Source organism: Siphateles boraxobius, unplaced genomic scaffold, assembly GCF_051911475.1.
Source record: "Siphateles boraxobius isolate OS27281-9 unplaced genomic scaffold, OSU_SipBor_1 31, whole genome shotgun sequence".
NCBI lineage: Eukaryota > Metazoa > Chordata > Actinopteri > Cypriniformes > Leuciscidae > Siphateles > Siphateles boraxobius.
Window position 1 is genome coordinate 16,509,682 of NW_027508931.1, and position 26,819 is coordinate 16,536,500.

Below are 26,819 nucleotides of genomic sequence, written 5' to 3' on the forward strand. Positions count from 1 at the left end.
AACCAAACCAACCAGTTTTCATGAAGCATTATCATTTTGGTATTAGGTACTTTGATTATAATAGCTAATACATTTAAATAGTTAATTTGGCTATTTTGATGAGTTTATGTGTATGATATTGGATACATTATCCATAATAATAATAAAAACCTATTTATTAAACATACGGTTCATTGAGTTCACCGTGTTTTGACTCGTAGCCTGTTAACGGTTTATTACCTGCAGAGGGCGCTGACAAACTTAATAATGGGGTTTCGAATGACATCATTGGAGATGAACCTAGTAATTTTATCAGATAAATGCAAAGCCAACAACAAATTATTTTTCTACGTGTACAAGCCAGAATTAACTCATATCCTAGCTTGACATTTAATACTTTGTATAAACTAGTGCACACCACATTTAGACATCCCATAATGCTATCTATCTATCTATCTATCTATCTATCTATCTATCTATCTATCTATCTGTATGTATGTATGTAGGCCACATCTTTTCTATTTCTTATCCAAATATCTCGGTTTGTAGCATGAGATCAGCTCATCCTCAGCACACATGTGGTGTGTTTAATATTGCATGTTCCTCCTTCACTGGTGCAGGTGACGCGTCTCGTGAGCGCAGCGCTGCGTGGGGAACTAATGACCACTGGGATCGCGCGTGGGCGGCGCTTCACGCAGCAGGTTTGTGTGTGTCTCTACAGCAGTGAGGCAGACAGCAAAGACAGACGGGAGAAGACTGGAGCAAATGAGCGCGGGGAGACACTGAATGCGTGACAGAGCGAGGGAGAGTCTGCTCGGGGAAAATCGCATTCGCGTCTTTGGACAGAGGTGAGTGCCGGCTGCTCTTTACTGCTGTCACGCGTGTCGCGTTCACCGGGATCTTGCGTGACGCGGAGACGCGCTGGCTTGCGTGGGGCGCGTGTCTAGAGAACAGACTGAGAAAGCGCTGCTTATTAATTTCAGACAGCACACGGATGTGGCTTTATCGGCAGGAATTGCTTGGATTATAGTGATTCTTCTCCTCGTTTATGTGGTTTTAGATCAAATAACACCGTCTGATCTCTGCTTTAGTTACATGTGCCTCCAGCAGCAGAAGGTATGCTTGCCTTATATTCAATCTAACAACATCCAAATATATGCATGTTGTATAATAATAATAATTATAACAATATTTGTGTGATATTTATTTCTCAACATATTATTTTATAAACAATTACAATATAATTGTTGAATAAAACAGTAATAAATAAATCTGAATATATAAATGCATCAACATTATATATATTTAATATAACTAAAAAGTGCTATTAATAAAGTCTGTATGTTTATCAATGTGTATTTTGTGTTTGTTTGTTTTTGCATATAATACAATATGTAATAATAAAAAAATAGCTATTAAATGTAATTAAATATAAATTCAACATGTACATAATAATGAATTGTAAATATACATATTACACAATTATTGTTAAAGTCATTATTTCAATGCAGTTATTGTGTGTTCTCATTTATAGGTTACTTTATGCATTTTATGTAAAACACTATATTGTTGGCTCTTTGATGAATTTCTTATGTTTCTCTATTGTAAGTCGCTTAATAAATATACATGTAAAAATAAGGGCCTAGTTGTCCAACGGTCTGAATATGCTCATTCACTGTTTACACTGTTGGGCGTGTAAGCAGCTCATGACACTGTTCAGAGGCTGGACAAATCAGAAGTCCATCGTCCAAAAATACTACAAGATTGCTGATGGAATGTATATTATAATTTGGAAAAGATTCTATAAAGATTTTCTTAAAATCCAAGAATATGAAAGGATTCAGCTCTACTGGATGAACCAAAATTAGGAATCTCAGGTTCACAAGTGGGATTCTTATTCGATCCCTTGGAACCTTTCCAAATTATGATTTAAATACCATTAGCATTCCTTCAGGATTTTTAAAAAGCCATGAACCTTGTCAGTGATCGAACTACATTGGGTTAGTTTGTTTGGCTTCCTTTGTCATTGGATAAAAATAAAATATATATACAGGCTGTTAAAATGCTGAAGCTTTTACAAGTGTGTTTATTTAAAAGCATAAATTCAGAATGAAATCTTTAGGGTTATTTGTGTGGTTTTATTGCAGTGTTGTTTCAGTATGGATCTGTTTATGTGTAAGATAAGAGCAATGGTTCAGCTCACTTTGGACTGAATGGGGTCACATGTATCAGCAAAATCCTTAAACCAGTTAAGTCAAGCGTGTGTTTCTTCCGGGATATTACACCAAGGTCTGATATCTGTAAAAGGCCTGTTGAAGCTCTCCTATGTATGCGCTTTAAAGGTAACTAGGAAGTGGCAAACAGCACAAGTCCATCATTCCAATGTTTCACTTCTGAACCAATATGTGAACCAACCAATTGCTTTTTGCAGTCTCGCTTCTAGTTTGTGGAGCACAGGGTTTTCATTATCATAACGTTGTCGTCATTGTTTAATGAGTACTTTTAGCAGTGAGACGGCATCATTGTGTTGCGTGTTTTGAGTGAGTTGAAATGCTCATCCAGTCTAATTTTGTCTTGGTGTGATGTAAGCATTTTTGCGTGTGGAACTCCGATTGTGTGAAAGCGCATGCATGAAGTACCAGCGTCTGCAGATCTGTAGATCGTATCAAACCGATCCATTTATTGGGGTCGGGGAGCTGTCAGTGTGAAGTGGGGGTCGCTGATTCAGAATTAAGCACACCCTTGGGCCACACGTCACCATATGGTTTCAGTAACACCCTGTTTATCATCCCAAAACATGGGACGAAAAACACCCCAACCACCCTCACAGATGTGCGTTTGGCCTAGAAGCACTGCTGTGACTTCATACTCATTATTATGTGAGTGTTTCTGACTGTACTTTTTGATCTTTTTGATACCAGATTTGCAAAGCATTTTACAGTTAGTTAAAGAACAAATGATGAGCAAGAGATTTCTATAATCAGTAAATGTGTATTTCTGTCTTTGGTTTTTAGTGCACTTAATGCATCTCTCTGGGAAACTTGCATTTTATGGTGGAAGGATGATGTGGAAATTTTTCGTTGCAATCAGTTTCATAGCAACTAAGGTCAAATAACACACTTGTGGGGTTGTGGATAAAATTTGTGCAATTTGGATTTAACTATGAGATTTATATACCAAATCAGAATCTACAGTGCCTAGCATAAGTGAGCACACCAATGCTAAAGTTGACTAAAAAGAGGAATAAAAAATCATCTTTTGGAAATTGATCTTAGTGACTTAATTTAAAAAATGAGGAAAAATCCAACCTTTAAGGACACCAATTTTCTTTGTGAATGAATAATGTATCGTAAATAAATAAATGTTCTTCCTTAAAATACAGGTTGCGTAAGTCAGGACACCCCTATGTTAAATTCCCATAGAGGCAGGCAGATTTTTATTTTTAAAGGCCAGTTGTTTCATGGATCCAGGATAATATGCATCCTGATAAAGTTCCCTTGGCCGTTGGAATTAAAAAAGCCCCACATTATCACATTCCCTTCACCATACCTAGAGATTGGCATGGTTTTATTTCAGTTAGGCTAAAAGCTGGTTTGATTTGTATTGAGAGATGATCTTATCGAAAGTGCCCCATGCCAATCTCTACTTTCTAATTTTATTTTAAATTAAGGCATTAAGATAAATTTCCAAAAGATGAATTTTTATTCCTCTTTTTAGTCAACTTTAGCATGGGTGTGTTCACTTATGCTAGGCACTTTATGCACGCATGCACAGAAAGTTTCTCTATTTTAAAGTGCAGTATGTAATTTCTACACCACGTCCAAAAACAAACTTGATTTTATATTGTAGATTTCAGCAGAAAATATAAATGCAGCTTATCAGTGCAAAATTCGTCACCATTATGCTATGGTATTATGGATGGTTGTGAAAATCGAAAGCTAATACCTTCAAATTGCTATAAATGTTTTTAATACGTCTTTTTATTATTTAGGATGTACACTATCTTTCAAAAGTTTGGGGTCGGTACGGTATTTGAACGGTTTTGAAAATCCTTTATGGAGCCGTTTACACAACACTGTTTTAAACTTAAAACGGAAACGGAAAGTTTTTCCGTTCATTTACACGACAACAGTGTTTTGGGGGCCTGAAAACGCAAAATTTGAAAACGGGTTTCAAAGTGCACGTTTTTGAAACCAATACAATTGTTGTTTTGATCATGATGTAAACTTGAAAAACGCAAATTTTTGAAAACGGTGACGTCCTGCGCATGTGTATTACGTGTTTAGTCTATAGACATGTATTGATTCTTTACAAAGTGACATCGCCAACTACAGGCCTGGCAGCATAATACAGCGTTTTTAGTCCTTTTTGCAAATCTGTGTGAGGTAGGCTAATCGATTTGACAATGTTATCGTCTGTGCGCAAAAAAAACTAAAGGAAAAACTTTTCCGTTTTTAGTACATCATTGTCAAGTAAAGGTACCCTTATGCTCACCAAGGCTGCATATATTTGATCAAATTGAAGTAAAAACTGTAATATTGTGAAATACAACAATTTAACGTAAATATTTTCTTTTTGAGAATACGTATTTTAAAGGCCCGCAGCATTATTCAATGTGTTGATGTAATTTCCACTTAAACAGGAAGACAGGGCGTGACATTGAGCAGCTCCTCCCCTTTTTAAAATAGCCAATAGCGTTTCCTTTATATCACAATTTGCCCAGAGCTTTTGAGCTCGGTAAAGCCGCATTTGTCAGCTTATGACAGCCATAAATCTATAGATTCCCCTTTAAGATTTAATATGAAACTGTTACTAAAGCAAAACAATGAATGTAATCGTGCTGAGGATGTGTAGTTTAAAAAAGTGTGTAATTTATGTTGGTGCATAGCAATGGTGTTATCTCTTCTACTTGTCAGTGCTGTTTCGAATGCCAAGTCTGTCTAACCGTTTCTCCTCCTAACTAGAGGCCAACTACAGGCCTGGCAGCATAATACAGCGTTTTTAGTCCTTTTTATTATTTAGGATACACTATCTTTAAAAAGTTTGGGGTCGGTACGGTATTTTAATGTTAAAAAAACTGATAATTCCATATTGCTTTAAAATTTAGAATTCAAATGGGTCCGATTCATTTTGTGGTCTGTGCCGACTTGTGGATATGATGACTCCGCCCTGTGCTATCGTGAAACCAGACTTCATTCTCCCCATTGTGTAGCATATTTACACTGTCTGAATCGTTCCCTATCCCCTATAGTGCACTATATGCCAATCACCATATAGAAAATATAAATTGTATAAACAAGGGACCAATTTCAGTCTCAGCTGAGTCAGCTTTATAATGTAGTGGGTGGGATGCTTTAGATTCTAGAGAGCATTTGATTGGACAGAAAATCTGATGAGATGCTGGAGTGCAGAGTGATGTCATCTAAATTGTTGATCCATATTGGCGGAAGTGAGAGACATAAACTTTGAATGCTTATATCTCCTAAATGCGAATTTTGTGAGTTTTTCAAAGCGTTTCTGATGATTGTTGGAACGCAGCCGCCTGACTCTGAGATGGCCAACGGGAACATGGTTTGTGTAACATTAGCTACACATTATATAAGCTGTTTGATAACATAGTCAGGCAAAAGACTAAATATATCTATTACTGTTATGTGTCCGACGTTGTAGAGAGTGATACTATTTTGCAGCGTTTACCTCAATGAGTTGGCCGAGTGGATCTCTGAGCTGGTCTGAGTGAGTGGAGGCGGGGCTAATTTGCATATTCCTGGTTCCGCACATACTAAATGAAGCAAGGGTGTAGAGTTCTTGCTGAATAAAATAATTTATTTCTCTTTTTTTTAAAGAGTCTTTCTGAGCTTACATGTGGTGATCTTTTTTAATTTGTTTGCAGAAAAACAATGGAAGAAACAAGTTAGAGTAAAAATAAGGAGGTTCTACTGATGGAAGTAGAAGCATGTGGGAATATTATTTTTATCTATACTGTTACTAACAAAAGCAAGAATGCAGATTGTGTTAGCCAGTTACAGCGGCGGACAATGTAGCTACTCTGTACCATTGCAGAGAAGGGAATAAAAAGGGTTTAAACTTAAGCTCACATCCATAAAAAAAAGAAGCATTGCACAGGAAGAGTGTAGGAGTCAGTAGTGGCCTCGGTCCTTTAGTGTCACTGGTCAGATGCCTGTTTACCATGGTGATTTTCATGTGACTGCTTAAAAGTGTCATATAATCAGTAGAAAGATTTCCCTTGATCTTTTGAAATAGTTCATTGTATTCTGATTATGAAACTAAGCTGAAATAATGTCTCGCTCCACCCACATTTAAAGATAAACAATGCCAACGTGGTGTAACGAAACAATTCTGCACTGACATCCATGTTGCTCCCATTATGTAGTTTGTGTATTCAAATTAAGATGGACTTTGCTCAGGAGGTGTATAACAAGAGCTGGATGCCGCATTCAGGATTTTATGACATAATTTACTTCTGCAAGTACAGTCCCTGCGTACCTTTTGAAGGTTCAGTGAGTTTGTAGCATGCGTGCAGGTTTTGAATTTGCGTTCCTGTGGCCCATTTTTCCCCTGCCTTTTTTATTGTTATGCAATGCCTGTCACTGTACGTTATCATCTCAGCACAAGTCCCCCGAATGAGTTCAGAAGAAATGAGAAATGGGATCTCTGTCCGCTTTTCCTCTTCCAACCCCCTTTATTTAACCCGCATCCAACTCGTCCTCACCCTTTGTCCCGCTCAGCTTGTACTGTATGGCACGTTGGTTTTGAATTGTCATACTCGGGACAGTAAGAAACCACATAGAACACCCTAACTGTGTTTAAAACACCTTAGCAACTGCATAGCGACATGCTAGAAACTACTTAAAAAACCTTAGCAACTGGATAGCAATGCTCGCAGCGCTCTAGCATTCATCCCACGCCCCTTATATGACAGTGTGATTGACAAAAATCTTAAATTTTTTATATGGTTGATATCTAAATAGTTACTGTATAACATGCTGCATTCATGTCATGAGCTTTACCTTGTTGAAAAAAATGTGCATATGTTATTCCACCTTCATCCTCTCTTGTGTTGTATCTGTATATGTTAATGCTTCTCATGTTGATCTCATGTGATCTGTCAAATTGGATGGCATCACACCGCACTTGATTCTGATTGGTCAATCGTGCCATCCAGCGGTATGTTATTCCCCCATAACAACCGGTAAAAACTGATAACAGGCTCATCCGGGTAACTGAAGTCAGCAGCGATTTACGCTTGCTAGGAAAATTTTTTCCTCATGAAAGTTTTGCAGTTGGTGAGCTATAAAATTACATTTTATTATACATTTTTTTTAAACTCAAATCAACATTTTGTGTACAGTTATTTAATTATGTCATTCAGTTACGCGGAGTCGATCTCTTGTTTCACACAAACGCAGCTGCTAACAAACAGATAAAAAACAGGTATGATTTTAAAATGGTTTCATCTCAAATCCGTATCCCTTAAAGGACATTTCCGGCCAAAAATGAACCTACGGCTAAATAACACATGGGTACCGATTCGACCTGGGGATCTCTGGGATGCGTTTTCATGATAATCGAATGTACCCAGTTTTAACGTTAGTTTTAGTTTAACCACAGATCGAACGCCGTGACCTGAATTGTGACTATCGACCAGGACGTAGCACGGCGTTCGTGGTTCGACTGGTCGATACTGTTTTCTAAAGATGGCTCCTGCTTGTATACGTGAAGTGAACTGTCTTTATAAAGTATCTTCTTATTAAACTGTCTGTACACTTACAAAGTCCTCAATCCTTCGGTTTGCAGGTAGGGACCCTCGTTTATGCTACCGTGTTAGTGTGGGGCTATTTTGAGCCTTGTTTGTGGTATTAACTAGCGATTTTTATTTTTTACTTATTCGTTGCCCTATATACTAGCGTTATAAGCTAATCTGTGGTTAAACTAAAACTATCGTTAAAACTGGGTACATTCGATTTTCATGAAAACGCATCCCAGAGAATGGTCGACTCCATACCCATGTGTTATTTAGCCCTAGGTTCATTTTTGGCCGGAATCGTCCTTTAAGTGTTCGTCTAATTTGAACTTGCCACTTGCTAGCAACTGCTTTTTCTTCGGAAGCTTTGCATTTAGAGAGCTAATAAAACATTTCAATTTCTAATTATTTACTTATGTGGCAAGTAGCCGTGTAATAAGTAAGTAACCTCTGCTTCTCGTCGGGGTCTTGATAACCCTGTCAAGGTTTATTCTGTGATAACAACCGTCTGGATGTACATTATCCCTTACATAAAACTGTTTTTTATTTGTGGTTTGCTATTGGTGGATCTCATGTGAGTGACTGGTTGTCCTGCCCTCACGCCAGTAAACACATCATCAGAGAAGAGAGAGATGTCGCTGCAAGAGGGAGGGGAAGTTATTTTGTTTAAAGATTATGAGGGCACATGAATTTAAAAAATAAAATAATGATATGCATCTGATATTATAATCATTTATAATAAATGCTGCAATATTCCCCCAAAAATAGGAATTTACATTTTTATTTTCATGGTGTATTGGCAGATTCTATTATGCTTATTTTAGCCAAATTCCCATGCACATATTTACTAGAGCTGCACAATTAATCTTTCAAAAAAATCACAATCTCGATTCAAACACCTATGCGAAAAACCTGATATAGTTTACCATAAATTTTCTGGCCATGAAAATAGCCACAGAAGCTGGCATGACTAAAACAAACAAACAAACACCCAAAGCGATCATATTCCAAAATGACAACGATTATCCTGTGTCTGTTGACAATATCACAGCGGAACATTGGCGCTGATTTTGAGTCAGAGAGAGCAGATCATGTATGAAACCGCTTCACAGACAGTCTTTTCAATCACACAGTATCGTAATATCTGTGTAACAAATATTCATATTATCTCACAAGTACTGGGATAGAAGTTTATAGCTTCGATATGAACACTTATGTTTACTGAAGCGATCAAAACGAAGCAAATCACTTTTTGAAAGCAACTTGACGCTTCAAATAATGATTGCATCAAATATATCGTTACACCAGTAGGTGGTGACAACAAGTGACTGTTCAAAATTTTTTCATTGAATCATCAAGATATTCGTTCAAAAACACTGATTCATCCTATTCGATACAATCGTTATTTGAAGCGTCAAGTTGCTTTCAAAAAGTGATTTGCTTCGTTTTGATCGTAAAGTCAAGTATCAAGTGAAGTATTTATTAGTGAGTCATTGAATCATTCATTAATTCAAGTTAATTAAACATTTTAAATAGACTGTAGCAATTAACATTTTGTCAGTTCCTCTAGTAAATTACATATTTTGTTCAGTTGTTCAGAATCGTGAATCTCAATTTATCCAGAATCATCCCGCTTTATACTGCAATATTCCATAAGAAAATAAGATTAGGCATTTTTTATTTTATGGTGACTTTAAAAGCTATAGCTTATTTTAGCCAAATTTTCATGCACCTTAACTATATAGTGTGTCAAATCAATCAGAGGTCTTGTTAGGATGCTGCCTTAGAAGGTAACGGCCTGTGTGGGGAGTAGATAGCAAGAATGAACTAGTGACTCATACTTTTACACCTGTTTCACACCGCATAATGTCATCATCACAGAGCTGCTTTGTGTATCAGTCATTGTTTGGAATGGAAAATACCTGGATGAGAGTCTCATGAGTCTGATTCACTCTTGACCTCTCAAGCAGCGGTTGACAGAGACAGGAAGTTCATAAACGTCTCGAGTTCCTCTAAACTGTCTCTGTGTTGAGTTCTAATTCACAGTATGACCTTATGAGTCCCATGCCTCTTGTTTCTTATTTTAAAGATGACTGTATTCTGTCATCACTCATATTCCAGCAGAATCCTTTATATATGAACTTCATTTTCACACCCCCACAATATAAACCATAAAACAAACTCCACCCATTCTATGTGCTCTGATATGACTGAGAACTATAAGAGTCCACATGCATAATTCATCGAGGAACATTCAGCATAATGGGCCCACACAGTTTATTGAAGTTTGGTTGATTTTCATAAGCTAACATCATGTTTAGATAAAATGTGATTTTAATTTGATTCTAAAATGCATAAGTAAGGAGGATTCCTCATAACAATGAGAACCAGAATGTTTTAAAATCCCATGAACTGGTTTGGCATATTAAGTTGTGGCATAATTACACTATAAATTACAAAATAAATGTGATAATGATAATGATCATCACAGAAATGATGATTTTCAGCATCATTACTCCAGTCTTCAGTGTCACATGATCCTTCAGAAGTCATTCTAATATGCTGATTTGCTGTTTAATATGTTTGTGTAAAAAAAAAAAGTATCATGAAACCATGATACTTTTTTTAAAATGGCCAATAAAAACCTTTAATGTACATCACAGCTTAGGTGGAAAGAAATTTACGACTTGTGGCTTAAATGAATGCAATGAGGATGCTTTTAAAATTAATAATCATAAAATCAGTTGATGGTTCGGAAGGGAAACAATTATTTTTTATTATTTAATTTCAAGTATTTAGTATTTTTATTGCGTATTTGATTTAAGTGTTAATTACTCTGTATATTCTGCAAAAAGCATATTAGATGACCTAAGAGATATGTTAAATAAGGACTGAGGGCCTCAAAACGTTTGTTTGGAGGATATTTAAAGATATGGACGTCCTGTTTCAGGACTGTAGCACTTTGGAGCGTCTGGTTAAGTAGAATGACAGATGAAGCTGTGTTGCGTGTAAAAAAGGGACCGAGGATTTGTCAGATCTCGTGATTAGACTTAAGATGCTGCTTAAAGCTGCAATTATAAAGCATGAGTGAATGAATAGCTAGAATTGATCAGGAAGACTTCCTTGTTTATTTACATATCAGATGATTGAGCAGGAAACAAGAGCGTCTTTCTGTAATTCATGCGCATCTGTGATGTTTAATATACTCAATGTCACGTTGTCTTGTTTTCAAATAAAAATATATACTTCCTTAGAAACTAAACTGGGATTGTTTCTTAAATATAAGTGTATTTTGCTTTGTGGCATTGGCAGATATTTAAGTTAAATTCTCTTATTTTTTATTATCATTATTATTTTTATTTTTTTTTACTGGAAAAAAAAAGATACTCGTGGATTGGAGAAAGTGTGGTAATGAAACTTTTTTTTGTAAAAGTAACTTGTGCATAAGTGGACTTCAAGGAAAGAATAAATGCTATAAATGTGTGAAATAGAGCCCCTTTGAAAAGTGAACTCAAAGGCAGAAGACAGAGAAGTATGTGTGTGCTCCGCTGGAGCGTTTCACTCCCAGCATGCCGTGCAGGCGTGCATTATTCAGCGCGTTGTCATGGCGATGGGCACCTCTGAGTGTTGGGCTTCATGAGGGAGGAGCTGGACAGCTGGTGGATGGAGACAGCTGCGTCACGGATTCTCCTCATTTCCAGTGTGTGTGAGGGGTGGGATAGCAAATATTGTCAGATTTAGCAGATTTCTTACTTTGGACAATTTTTTAAAGGTACAGCTTTTTACCTTACTTTATGAAATATGCTAAATCTGACCAAACTTGCTTTTGGAAACTTCTAATGACATCCACAAGTGGAGGAAAAATAAAGTTATACTTGGGAATATCAGTTGCGAGTTCTTAATTGATTAGGATTATTTGTAAATATATATATTAACAATCATGATTAATCACGATTATTCGATTTGACCGCTCTAAAAAATTGATAAAAAAAACCCTAAACACTATATGGTATAGCCTAACAGTTGTGATTTATTTGTTTATTTATTATTAATAAATAAACACTGAAAATATTATTCAGCAGTGGTTATTTGTTATTTATTATTTAAATGATTTATTTATAAAAGCAATATGTGTATGGTATATCCATTGTGATTTTGTTATTTATTTATTTATTTATTTAATAAACAAATATGTACTGAAAATAACTTAATTCTTTTATTTATTAAAGCAATAATATGCCTTTTTATTATTATCAATAATATGACAATTATGGCATTTACATATAAAGTTGGTTACTTAGGTAGAATATCTCCCATTTTCATTTTATATAGAATAACTTTTATGTCACACCATATGACAATTTCAGGCACGAATGCAACAAATTGGTGAATAAATCTAATTTCCAATACAAAATCTAAAAGACCACATATATTTTTGGAGTCAGTACAACACAACTAAATATTTTAAGTAAATGATGTTTTATTTTAAATATTCTTTTATTAAGCCTTGAATTTAAAATCACTGCTGCTGCGGTGATTGTTTATGCCTTTTAATGCATTTAAATTCACAATATTTTCATAATCTCTTAATCTTCGCCAGAGAAGTGAATCGACTCGCATGTTGCGTGTGATTATCTGTCACACTTTCAGTTGCTTGTGCTCTAGAGTTAATCAAACCCTGAGTTGACAGAGAATGGTTATAAAGAGCGTTGTGAGCCCGCTGAACCTCATCTAAACCAGGATAGATTTGTATGGTTTGGCATATTTTAACCTAATTCGAAACTCAGAGTTCAGCTAGTTTCTCCCAAAGGAGTTTTCCTTCCACTTTCTTTCTTTTATTTATTTATTTCTCTCTTTCTTTCAGAATGTAACATCACACCCGGGGTTCTCTGCTCTGTTCTGAAATTATAGTTTGGCTCAAATGTTCATTATTGTTGGTCTTTAAGCAGGTAAACGGTTAAGTGTTCTGCTTTATTGCTGTTATTGTTGAACAAGTTCCCTTATTTTACCAAATCCAATGCAAGTTCATGTTAGGTTTAGCTGCCAAACAGGTGTGTATCTGGGGCTGGAGATGTTTTGGGACTGACGTGCTGTTCTCAAACTATGATTGCTTGGAAATGTGTTTCACCGTGCCAGAGCAGACACTATGCCCTCGCTGTACACGTTCATCGTTCTTCACTCAGACGGCCATCAATCACCCAGCATTCCCTGCATTCTGCACCGTACTCGTACTCTCATGCTTATCCACTTAAAAGTGATGGAGCCTGCCCAGTGCATTGTGGGATAGCCTGTCTGGAGTACTTTATCTGCTTTTCCCCTTGATCTCTGCTCAAGAGTGCTGTAAAATAGTCCATCTGCAGACCTCAGAGGCTGTTTTTACACTCGGTTCGATCGCTCGGTCCGAACCAGAGTACAAGCCATACTTCATCCTAGAAGTCAATGCACCGGTTATACTCTTGGCTTGTTGCAGGTATGTAATAAAAGTGGTTTCTGTTTTTTAGTGTAGCTAGTTTTGATCTGAAATGCAGATTAATGTGAAATAACCAGTTTATCACCAGTTTATCTTAACATTTCACACCAGTCAAGTGATCCATTAAATAAAAAATAAAAAATTTCCTGCTGGAAACCCAACACATTTTCTAACCTGTTTTCGTCATGATTGTATTTCACTGTTTCTCCTATGTACAAACAGGTCTGGTTGACAGCTTTATTTCTATTACATATACAATATATATCAATATAATAATTATTATGTAATAATAATAATATATAGCGATGTTATTTGTGTATATATATATATATATATATATATATATACACAGACACACATTTTTAAATGACATTTTAAATGCTCTGATGTTAAGCTGTTTTAAGAAACTGTTAAAAATATAAATTTTTAAATAGCCTATACTGATTAGTTTGACTTTTACTGATTAGTTTGACTGATTAGATCCACCTATATAGATGTATATTTAATGTGATGTTAATTGTTGTGGAACTACTTCATCACAGTTTTGAAAAGGGTCCAATAACCTTGTGCATCTCTGAGCAACATAGAGCTGCAACTGTGTGTATGTTTTTTTTTCTCTAGAATGAATCCATATTTTTAAGCAAATATTTTTAGTGAATAATTCAACTAACTCATGAAGAAAGCCACATGTTTTTGTTCCCGAGTTTAATTCATCAGTGTTTTTTAATGAATCGGTTGAATGAATAAATCAGTGACTCACTCATTAAGGCAGTCATTTGTCGCCACATACTGGCATGTCAATGTTTCCTGCAGAAAGAGTCACTGAAAATCTCCAACACTAATGCTCCAGTATAAAATACGAATATTTGCCTATTTTAATCTATGAAAAATCATTGTAAATCGCTCCCCTCAAACATGCCCCACAGTTGGACACAAAACAATTGGGCTTTCTTTCTCTTTCTTTGGTCTCTTTCTCTGGTTTCAGCACTATATACCTGATACCTATGAGCCTTCTGTTATAGCAGCAGAGGTGAATGAGGTTGGTGGGGGTGGTTTGATGAATAATAGAAAAGATCTATTACTCCACATGCTATGCATTGTTCTCATTTCACTCCTAAAATCTCTCCCAAGCTCCCAAACACACCAGAAAGTTCATAGACAGGAGAGAGAGTTTGTTCTATATACATGTTTTTTGTTTTCTCAAATATTGATTTATTTACTTTCTTAATTATTGATTTATTTTCTAAAATATTGATTTATTTACTTTCTTAATTATTTATTTATTTTCTAAAATATTGATTTATTTTTATTTTCTTAAAAATTGATTTATTTATATTTTTATAACTTATAATTAATTTTTCATATTTAAATATTTATAGAATTAAGTAAAAATTAAATTATTAGAGGTGTTTGCAAAGGAAAATATTACTAATACTTTTGCTCATAAGTGAGGAGAGGTGTGATCAGACTTTCAGATATTCACCTGTTGGATATATATATATATATATATATATATATATATATATATATATGTGTATATATGAATGTATGTTCTCCAGGTTGTCATCCTGGCAACCACCGAAAATATTTTAGTATCATGCCGGTGATGTTTCTGGGTGGATTCACCTCTTGCATTTCTATAAAAAAAAAATCTAGTTTTGATTCCAAAGGAATCCAAGGGTGGGTCAGGGAATGTTTTGCACATGATGTCATGAGATTACAGTACTTTGACGGGCCCTTAGAGAGAAAACAGAGAGTTTTAGTTGGCTTTGAGTAAAAAGTTGAGCGCAAGGCAGTCTGGGATACATGCAGCATAACTACAGCAATGGGACTTAAATCGAGCTGATGTGTCTCCCTTAAGCACTAGTAAAATGATCATCATTTTGCTGTCTTTGGAATAAGAAGCCATAAAAGCCATTGTGTGTTTTGTATATGTGCATGAGCTGCAGTCATTTTTGTGATCCGGTATTGCCTACGTTGAGAGGACTAAATGTTCCCAAAAGAATAGTAAAACCTGGAATCACCTGCATAGTAGTGGGAACTTAACAGTTCCTATGAGATAATTTCTTAATAAACATAATATATAATGTCTTACTTATAATATAAAATGTTAAAAGGTTTGTGTACTGGTAGGTTTAAGGTATGGTAAGGAAAATACCATTAGCCCAGTATAAAACAATGGAAGTCAATGGAAAGTCCACACTAACATGTGTATAGTGTCGCTGCATTATAGAGATTTCCTGACATCAGCGGTAGTTGTGATTTATTTTACCACTGTGCTGCTCACTTTAGTTTATGTTGGGTACGAACATTAAGCGATATTACACCCAATCTGCTCCGTCGGCACTGGAGCCAAACCTCCTGCTCTGCTGACATTACTGTCTGAGAGATCGAGAGAGATTTATTTAAGAGGAGGAATGGCAGGAAAATCAAATGCCTGTATTGCACGTGACCGATACAGTCATTTCTGGCTTTGTGTTTATTAATGTTATTGCTCATCGATATTATGAATAGTACAAGACAATGAGGTTAAAGAGAGAGGAGGTTGTGATCATGCGTACTCTGTGTATTGACCTATAATTCGTAGGCTTCAGGGTGCCGCTATATATATATATATGCGAGGTATTATTGAAATCACTTTTGAATGTTTGCTCTCTTTTCACTTTGGGTTTAGAATTCACGATCTCATGTAGGCTTACTCTGTGTATACGGAGCGGCGTTACTGACCACACATTTTACAAGATAAGATATTTGTCAGTGATGCTATATAAATATATATAAAATTGTGTGGTGTAAAGGTCTGAAATAGTTTGGACGTGATATAAGTGTATATGTAAATAAATAAAATTATTATTATTCAATACGATATAAAAACTGACTAATATTACTAAATTATAGCTTAATTATAACATTTCACTGTGAAATAAAAAAAAATGCGTTCCCAAATGCACAATTTGATAATCACTATTTCAGTTTTAATTTGATAAATCGTGAGGTCTTTCTCAAAGGTAGGTTAGGCATTTTTTTTAATAAACACTTTTTTGTTACACTGGATGAAACTCTTTTTAAATACTAATAGCAAACAATAATGGAAGTGGTCTAAATATTAACAGATTTACAAAAAAAAATAAAGAAATGTTCATCCAATCATTGCCTTCGGCCTGAATATAATGATACGATGTCCTACCTGCATGCCAAAATAATAAGCTTATGCTGTGTTCACATCATTACATAACAGTAATTACAAGATGGCATCCTGTGAAGTTCTTCTCGGAGCTGTTCATGTCCTCATGCCTTTCTCTGGTAACACTTTCAACGCTAAAAACTTATCTAGTCAGGTGGTACAAGAGCTGTAAGTTTTTTACAGTCATTATTATTGTAATGTTATGTGCTTTGAGTTAGTGTTGTCATGATACAAGAATTTCTAACTTCGATACGATACCTTGAAAAATATCGATATTCGATACCATTTTCGATACCACAGAGAAAAAAACTGCCACAATATTAAGGGGGTCTTTTTTTTATTATTTAAAGCTAAATATGACAAGTCTAGAACATGACAATGAGGTATATTTTACATGAACAAAAATGTCCTGAGTTTTATCTGTTAATATTCTTTCATTGGACCAGTGCTAACATGATCCGTTTTGTTTTTATTATCTACTGTTATCAAATATTAAAATATACTGTAACAAATGCATTGTTCCTTGGTCATAAATGCTGGTTAATACATTAACTTAATTTGATGAACAGATTTAAACGCAAACGTGCGTGCATCACACGCGGAAACAATGCTCACTGGATCGGCATGAAGTCAAGTCACCTTTATTTATATATGGCTTTTAACAATAAAGATTGTGTCAAAGCACTTAACAGTATCAAATTGGAGGATAGAGTGTCAGTAATGTATAATAATAAGATTAAACATTCAATTTTCACTTAAAGGCATTTCATTATTGAATTCAGAGATGCCATTGTCTAGCTCAGTTTAGTTTAATTAGTATCTGTGTAATCAAATTGATGATAATCATTAATGAAGGCAAATTGCAGAATTAAATAATAATTTTTGAATACAGTTAAATAGACACAAGTTATTTTACATTTGACCACAGTTACAATATTTACTTGTCTATGATTCCTCAGTAAGATTGTTAACTTTAAGAATTACGGTGAAAAAACGAGACAACACAGGCTCATATCAACAACAATACTAGGCCATCTTGGTTAATGTTTCAGAAAAGTTAAAATGAGAAGAGTTACAGTGTTTCTTTTAGGATTTTTTTAGCAGTGGGGGCAGGTCTGTCCAAACAACAAACCCCCCTGATACTGAGCATATATGTTGCTAAATGGTATCTCTCGCCATCTTTCCATTCACTTTTGCTATTTAACCAGAGCGAATGAGACGTGCGCGTGTGGTGTTTGAATTAGTGACCGCTCGGCTAGTATCGATACTTCGGGAAGTTAATATTGGTACCGTTCAGATATTTCAGTATCGATATTTATCGAAACATCGATATTTTTGACAACACTACTTTGAGTCATGAGGTAATAACGCCGTCTCTCGTGACACTTTGCAGACTCTAGCTGTTCGCTCATGTGTTTTGAAGGAGGTGTGGCTTTGGAGATGCTTTGAAGGGAGGGTGGGATCTTATGCTTTCATAGCTAGCTTGCTATTGCTAACCTCTCTGAAATTACCTATCCTTCCTTTAAGTGTATTAATATTGCTGTGAACTGCATAAACCAAACAATATGCAAAACTTTTTTATAAAGAATTTTAGATCACAATCCACCATGTGACTGACAACCACACGGCTCCAATCCGTCCCCGACGGCTGGATTTGAACCAGATAAACGCATCATTACCAAAAATAACACGGGAAACAGGAAGTACACACTTTCAGGGGAGCCATAAAACTTCAATTTATGTCCCATCATTTGTCCAGCAACCAGAAGGGCCGCATCCCTGATGCTTGGAGGGACGGCAGAGCTCAAACGCACCGGCATAATCTATGAGACACGTCTCAGCGTGAAGCTCCAGTCTAGATCTATGTGCGTCGCTCATTCAGAGGGGCATTATTAATGAGACCCCCATGTGAAATGTTAGTTTAAGGAACATACGCCATCTTGCTTGCCGAGTCCTTTGGGAGATGAGAAAGAGAGACAATAGCATCTATTTTTTGGGGGTGGAAGGGAGGGTCTCTACGGGACTCTAAACTCAAGGGGGAAGGGATTATATCCAGGTTTGCTGCACAGGACAAGAGAGCGGATCTGAGATGGCACATTCTGGAGTTTGAGTAACAGAATGGCCCGTAAGAAACTCTAAAGACAGTGTCTGTGAGGTCGATTTTATTGATCTGCTTCTGGCTCAAGGTTTTTCCTTAGCTCGGTACTGCTGAGTGCTGTAAGATGGGCTCTGGATCTCTGATCAATACTGTGACTCATGGGTAATTTTTCCTTGTCAGACTACAGCGAGACTCAGGATAAAGGGAATCAAAACTTAGCATGTCTATGTTTAACCGTACGATCACTCTTTATGACCAATGCACATAAAAACGGAATCAGCTTAGTTGTTTTCAAATGCATGAATTGAAATGTGAGATTTTTAAAGCAGCTAAAAGCATCTGATGGAACATTTATACAAAGTGTTTGCTGGATTTGACAGCAAGTTACACTGGCATTTAAGAATGTGAGAGATGATATCACAAAATCGTAAAACACAAAATAATCCATCCGCCTCACAGGTGTGGCATATCAAGATGCTGATTAGACAGCATGATTATTGCTCAGGTGTGCCTTAGGCTGGCAACAGTAAAAGGCCAATAAACAATAAAAGGCTGGCAACAATAAAAATGGGGGCAAAAACAAAAGTGTTGCGTTTATAATTTTGTTCAGTATAGTTCTTTTTTTCTTTTAAACAATTCTTAAAATGCAGAAAGTTTTGCGTTATGGTTAGGTTGTACTATTTACAGAGACATTACTTTTGGGAGATACAAGGGTCTGTGGCTCTACCATTGGAGAAAGCGTAATGGCTAACTTGGATCACATGTGCCTTGATAACCAATCACATTACAGCCTTGATGTCATTGAATTTCATTCAGAGTTTTGTGACAGTCAATCACTGTTTGTAGATTCTATAGAAATACATTTAAATTTATTTATATTTATTATAAATAGAAATAAATAAATGAAGGAGATGTACAGTAAACTGAATCATACCTGTTGCGACGCTCAATTGTCTGTGACTTCTCTTATAAAACAGCATTTTGTTCAGTGTAAACTCTAAAAATAGATAAATCCAGAACTAATGTTTAAGTGCAAACATGTTGAAGATAAGCCAATGGGCTCTTGATTCATTAAATGTTAAGCTATTTCCTCACAAAAGCGAAGCCTCTATTGGTAGCCATGAAAAAAATTGCCTAGCCTCCTTCCCTGCGTACCGCAGCATAAGCAGATGTTACACTTTTTTTGGCTAAGGTTGCAGGCTTGCCTTCAAGTGGCTTTGGTGTTTATAATTAGCTTTTTTTCGAAACAGTAGACATTTAAGGAAAGTAAACTTGTTTGTGCGTGAGAGAGACAAACTTGATGAAGTCTCCCTCCATCCTCCATGAGGTTTTGCCATGCTACCAGTACAAAATGATGGTCTGGACAGTTCACTTGTGTTAATTTGTGTGTTTGCATGTTATGCTCAAGTTTATCCAACACTAATCCAAGAATCCAAGAGCTAAGCCAATTTGAACCAGTCTGACAAATGTTGAGTTTGAGTATTGTTATGGTCACTGATGAAATCTTGTGTTGTAGGTCGTCATTTAATTCTCTGTCTGTTGATTTCTGTGTAAATTGGCCAAGTTTCTTCAGTGCCATCTGCTCTAGTTGGGCTGTGGCCGTGGCAGCATCACGACTCCAGATATTGGATGGTCTCTGTAGTTCCACTACACACACGCTTAACTAGCTTTGTTCTATTAACATTAACCCGAAACTTTTATTTTGTTTGAATAACAAACAACATTATTTACTTAATTTAGAAGTTGTTTTCAGATTATGCACATCCCCAGATGTCCCCAAAGACAGGTTTTGTCAAATTTAGCCCACTTAGGCCAAGTAAGTCCCATAAATATGGCTAATCAAACCACACACACACATATGTATATCTAGTAAATATCTAGTTTTTGTACCATGGTAATCATTTAAGTACCCTGAGGTATAATGTAAATATAGTGGATCATTAAATCAGTATTAACATCTGATTCAAATATCGTATTACATATTTACTTTACGTTATACTGTAAGTTACATTATACTATTTGCAGGCATAATAATGTGGTGCTTTTTCTCTCACAGGTTTATATACCATTTGCACAATCTAGATGTTATCTTTTTAAAAAGAAAATGCCTTTTGTTTTTATTTTTATTTATTTGACAACAGATATTTTCATGAATATATTTTGGAATTTATTTACACAAATCATCCTATTTAAAACTTTAACCAACTCTTTTAAATTGTGTGTCTTTGTGATGTTAAGGTCCAGCTTTACTTCTCAGGAAGGGCTTAAAAATTATCACAAATATTGATGCTCGGAGGTGCAACACGTGATTTTAAGAACCAGGATGTAAACTAATGAACAAGATAATGTGTGTGAATTCAGTTATCATTTGTTTTGTGGATTAAATGTGAATATTTGTTGTGTGGATTCTTCAGGTCAGGAGTTAATAATAATAATAATAATAATAATGATAAATGTTTTCAGAATGTTCATAATGTGTTGTTTTCCTGATAAGAATTACCAGTCTTGACTTCAAATATGTGAGTTCAATATTCCTTCGTGTCTTGGGAAAATTATTGAGGAGCTGTGCTTTTTTAATATATGATAATATAAACACTAAAAGTGTCTGCCTGCACCCCACCCTGTGTAGATCATTTGCATGTACATAAAGTTGCCACACTGTTTTTCCGTCTGTAACACAGACCGCTGGCACTGTTGTGATCATCTCTCTTAGTTTGTATAGATGCCAGGCTATGCACACACAGACACACACATGCATTGCTCATTCTCACATCATCCGTCTTTGAACATCAGAATATGTAAGTATTTTGTCGTGTGTGTGTGTGTGTGTGTGTGCGCGCGCTCGTGCAAGGCGCGTACGAGGCGGCCTGCTACCCAGTTTAACCCTGGAAGAGCGCATCCTCCTGGGGAGATGTGAGCGCGTGTTGTTTTTTTAAAGTTGGATCTCCAGGGAACGACAATGTTAGAGGTTTGACGCCACTGAACGCAGAGTTTGATCACCCATGTGATATATTCTGTGCATGATGGCCTGTCATAGAGTTTTCAGAAAGTTATGAATATTCAACTGTTCCAATCTCACATAGTTTAAGTTTTGAGTTGGAATGGTAAATGCATTGATTAGTACCACAGTCTTTAAAGGCATCATGAACGCATTAGCACACATTGAAAATAAATATTTATCAGGAAATAATGTATATCTTGCTCTTTCCAAGAGGACTTGAATACTTTTAATACATTCTAATACATCAGCATAAAAGTCATTTTAGACATTTTCACATTTTGATAAAAGACTGTGAAAGAAAAAACTTATTAAATTATTTTATTCCCTTCACAATAATGTTTAGTGATGAATCGTGCATATTATGACCAGGGACATTCATAAGGAAAGCAAAAATGATTTTATGTTGACTCACCTCTGTCGAGAGTCGAATGGATCGTCGAGAGACTCTGATGTGCAGTCAGGTCTCAGTGGTCTTGTTATGAAACGGATCCGTCATGTCTGTGAGACCGTCACTGTGTCATAAAGTGTTTGGACATCATACAGAAGTTCAAACGAGGACTAACAGAAAGACTAGTGTAAATGTATCCTCTGGAGGAGAGAGAGAGACAGGTTCATTTCATATGCAATGTTTTCACTGGAAGAGAGCTGCAAAAAAAGCAGTCAGCCTCGGACTGAACGTCTATACACCTTGCATATTCATTAAAATTATAAATGCATATTGGTCACAGATATTACATTGTCATGCACAAAATACAGATATAGTTGATGCATTTAGTTTTTTGAGAACTAACTACAGAATATTTTTGCAAGATTAGTGCCATGATTTTTGTATGAGGCTTTGTTTTCTGAAATATGTCTATGCAATGTTCTTTAACATGTGTGTACTGACAGACATTATGGTTACAAACTCTACACACATTCTATTATTTTCTTATTTTTTTTCAGTCATTTAAAAAAAAATCTTTTTTGTTAATTAAAATAAAGCTGAAACAAAATTTAAACATTAGATAAAAACCTAAACTTGAAACACTAAAATTACAGAAAAAGGAAATAAAATTGAAATATTACCCCCCACGCACAATTCTTTTTGGACAAAAGCACATTGAAGTGACTAAAACTTGAACTAAAATTAAAGTGAAAACTGAAAATATAAAAATAAAAGCTAATTCAAAATATGATTTTGTGATGTATTTCTGACTTGTGAATATTTTAAGATGCTTTCAATGCAATTTTACTTGTAAGGAAGAGACATCTTGTGTATATTCACATTCTCTCACGTGTCTCTGTTTAGTATAATTTTCTTAACACCAGCTTGAACACGAGATTAAACCGCATGTGTGCCAGTTCTGTCTCTGCATGGCTTCACAAAGGTAATGAAAATCTGTTTCTGGCCATGGTCTCATAAAGGCTGTTTCACGCAGCCTGAGGCAAATTAACCACATGTCAGAGAAATGACTCCAGGAAACATTTACTAAAACCTGTCCGGTGACTTGAAGGAATGCCACAACAGTGATTAACATGTGCGAGGAGTAATCAGAAACCCCGCTTATATCCTGTCCAGAATTCAATTTTTCTTACACGTACAAACTCGCCTGCTTAACAAGACAATCCATAAATTCACATAATTCCTACATTTATAGCAATGCCTATTTAAATAGCTGAAGAAGCCTCTGTGCTTCCGTCACGCCTCGCTCTGTTACACCTCTAGAGAGATCCGAGCTATTCTTATCCTGATGAATGATGTGTCATTGTTCATCTCACATGTGCTAAGAAAACCCCATCTGATCTCTGTCAGGAGTCAGGACCTCCGCATGCATTGTCATTTTAGTATTAGTTATATAGTTTTATTATTAAAGAGAACCTATTATGCCTTGATTTAGTTTTTGGGGTCTACTAGACACCTACATTAACACCTTATTTTTCACATATTTGACATTGTTGCAGCACCTCTTTTTCCAGTCTGTCTGTAACGCTCTGTTTAGTTCATGTCTCTAGGAAGCCCCTCCTTCTGAAAAGTGCAATGTGCTCTGATTGGTCAGCTGGACCAGTGTGTTGTGATTGGTCAACCACTTCGAGCATGTTTGGGAAATGTCTCGGCCCTTACCATAACCATTACATTTTAATACATTTTTAGTTGTAGTTAACAATAACGACACTGTCCACATGGTATTCTGGCTGGGTAACATTCCAATTTATTTGTTGAGACACATTGCTAATTGAGTCTTAGTTGTTAATCACTGTAGTGATTCAGGATAAGACAAAAACGAGGTTTGGAAAATGTACTCGCTCATTTTATAATTTTTGTAAATTTTGAAAATAAAACTTATGGACTGCAGCTTTAAGGCTGAAGCAGGTGGGATTTGTGCATCAGCTTCATTTATCCTGTTTCCAGTCAGTATTTCAATTGAAATCAATGATATTTTGAGTGAATGTTTTTTTAAAATCAGAACCCATTGACTGTAGCTAAAGACATGGAATTTGAAGTAATTCTTTGATGTTTGAAGGAAAACCAGGGGAGCTGAATGCAGCAGGTGAGGATGAAGAAGTGAAATACTGTGAGCAATCAGTAATGGTACCTGACAAACACATGACTAAGCACAGGCCGAACCACATGTTCGATGTCTCGCCAGTACGTCACGCCTCCCCTAAAGCAGCACAGGAAAATCATCAGGTGTTATCATGTCATTTAAGTGTGGACGACCGAATAGTCTCAGTTACGCACTTGAACATCTTCCTCTTACAGTATGTGTTTGGGATCTTTCTATGGTGGTTTTCATGCCTCAGAACATGGTTCTTGTTTTTGCATGTTCTCTTTGAGACAATGAAGGGGAACACTCAAGTTCAACTGTGAATGAAGCCCTTTGTTTACTTGAATGAAATGCACCTGAGGTTTGTTAGATGCTTGTGTGTGTGTGTGTAACAGCACTGAGGTTAATTTAATTACCAGAGACCAGACCAAAGTCCCTGAGACTTACTCACTTCCTCATTCCTGCTGTTCACTGGTCTTTGTCTTTAAAACTAGTGCACTTGTGTTTTTTTGATTGCAAATAGTGACTTTATGTGGATCTACATCTCGTAATGGCAACTTTGTTTCTCATAATTGCTACTTAAAATCAGTGACTTTATTTGTTATTTTCAACGGTTGTTCAGATCATTTTTTTTCTGTATTCATATATTATTGTTATTAGGGGTTCAAGCACGAAGTGATAAAAAACTATTGTAATTGTTAGGATTTTTACAATTGTAAAAAAAACTATTGTAGAATTGTTAAGGTGGGGTTTGTTCGGTTTTGTTGCCTTGGGGGGGGGGATTGTTCGGTTTATTGACAGGGGTCTTACATGCGCTTCATGAGGCACACACGCATATTTGCACACACACGCAAGGTCTCTCGCTCTCTCCCTCTCTGCCGTGCGCGTGCTACACGCTACACGGAATCTAGAGCTCGCGATCTCTAGATTCCGGGAGATTTGAACTAATGTGCGGGCATCAGGGAGCCGCTATCAATATGCAGGAGACTCCCGGAACATGAGGACATTGGCGTATCTCAAAAAACATGGCTGCCATCGGCCAATGAAGTTTGAGCACCTATTAGGCAAGGTTAACGGAGTCCGATTGGAACGAAACTCAGTTGGCATGTTCGACTCATGGCCCTAGAGGTCTGTAAGAATTTTTAAAGAAATCGGCCACTAGTTGACGCTAACGATTTTTTACAGATCTTTAATCACGTGCTGTTGCACACATCCACACAGTATGCATATCATTTGATAGATCTCCTCATACTGAACAACTTTGCCTCTAGAACCACTGCTGTCAATCACATCATTCATTAAATACTTTTGCGAACTAGTCCCTGTTTTTTTGCCCGATCGGAACCAAACAAGGACAATTCTATGGACTCTCTAGATCAAAAATGATAAAAAAAAAAAAGTTGAAATTTTGCATTTGTATCGCTATAAATGGGTAATTTAGGAAATGGGCGTGGCTAAATGCAGTCGAAAGCCTATAAAACCTAAACAAAAACTTAGAACTTCACAGAAATTGGTGGGCATATGTGACACAACATGGTAAACTAGCATGCAAAATTTTTGGAGATTGGACCATATGTGGCGCTATAACTGTTAAAAAGCTTTAAAAACCATATTATTTCCTATGGTAAATTGCCTTTATTGGCTGTAAATGGTCTTTTCAATCTATTTTGTCAGTGGCTAAATGCTTGCTAAATAAAACTTAATGCCATTTTATGCATGTGTGCTTAAAGGCTTTATCTATGTAATTGTTTAATGTATTTGTATGTATGTATTTTTGGCATTTTTGCCTTTATTGCGATAGGACAGTATAGAATAGACAGGAAGCGAAATGGGAGCGAGAGGGGGACAGGATCGTGAAAGGTCCATGAGCCGGGACTCGAACTCGGGTCTAGTGGTGCAACGGTTCAAATAGATCACGGTTCGGTTTGTATCACTGTTTTAGGGTCACGGTCACGGTTTTGGTATGGTTCGGTATGTGCTATGTTCAGGGGAAAAAAGACTACTGTCAAATAAAATTAAGAAAATAAGAACAAATAATCTAACCACAAGCAAAAGCACAAATAAATACAATAGAGCAAATATACTAATAAAATAAACTATGCTTTTCAGGTTGGTCTAACATTAGTTTTTCTGGTACAGAAATTGAATTGGCAAAGCTTAAATGAGTTTAGATTTAAACACCTATAGTAACGTGTGCAGTTCAGGTCTCGCCTGCGCTTGCGCGATGTCAACTCCTGGGTGGTGATGACGGCGTAAATGACTGGTCATGTTCGAGCATTTGGCACTCCCATTGTACAGAATTTACAAAGAGTAACCGCTTTGTTCACGTTTTTTTGATTATCGCTGTTGTAATGTATTACTTGGGAAGGCAGCAAGTGAATTTATCGACAGTGGAACTGTCTGTTTTACGATCTGTTTTTGAGATCAACCGCGGTGCAAGGGCATCCCGAACAATGTGAGGAGAACGGTACGGTTCGATTTTTTACCGAGAACCGTTACAACGAAACATATTTATGGTATTTGTCGGGATGCTGCCCACGAGGCTACAAGCTCCAACATGTATTTAGTTATCTATTTTTTTAAATTTCATTATCCAATCACTCTTACTCTCAGATTTGTTTGTATTTAACTATTTATTTACCAATTGATTTATCTATTTTTTATTTTATTTATGTATTTAGTTATCAAATTATTTTATTATTAATTTCATCATCCTATTGCTCTGTCTTTCCAGTTTGTTTGTTTATTTAGTTATTTATTATTTTTAAATCATTGTAATTTTTAAATTGATGTG

At 36.0% G+C, this 26,819-nt stretch overlaps 1 protein-coding gene across 2 annotated transcripts in view; it reads left to right on the forward strand.

Moving 5' to 3' along the window:
* Window positions 1-629: 629 nt before the first annotated feature.
* pak1 (p21 protein (Cdc42/Rac)-activated kinase 1) overlaps window positions 630-26,819 on the forward strand; it is a 52,351-nt gene continuing 26,161 nt past the window's right edge. The window contains exon 1 of one of the 2 annotated variants that reach the window (XM_077193922.1): window positions 630-827. Coding sequence is in view for 1 of the 2 variants with exons in the window: in XM_077193921.1 (XP_077050036.1) it covers window positions 1,075-1,095 (21 nt within the window). In the remaining variant the exon portion in view is untranslated. Of the gene's footprint in view, window positions 1,096-26,819 lie in introns of both variants that reach the window. The other variant, XM_077193921.1, reaches the window with a different exon arrangement.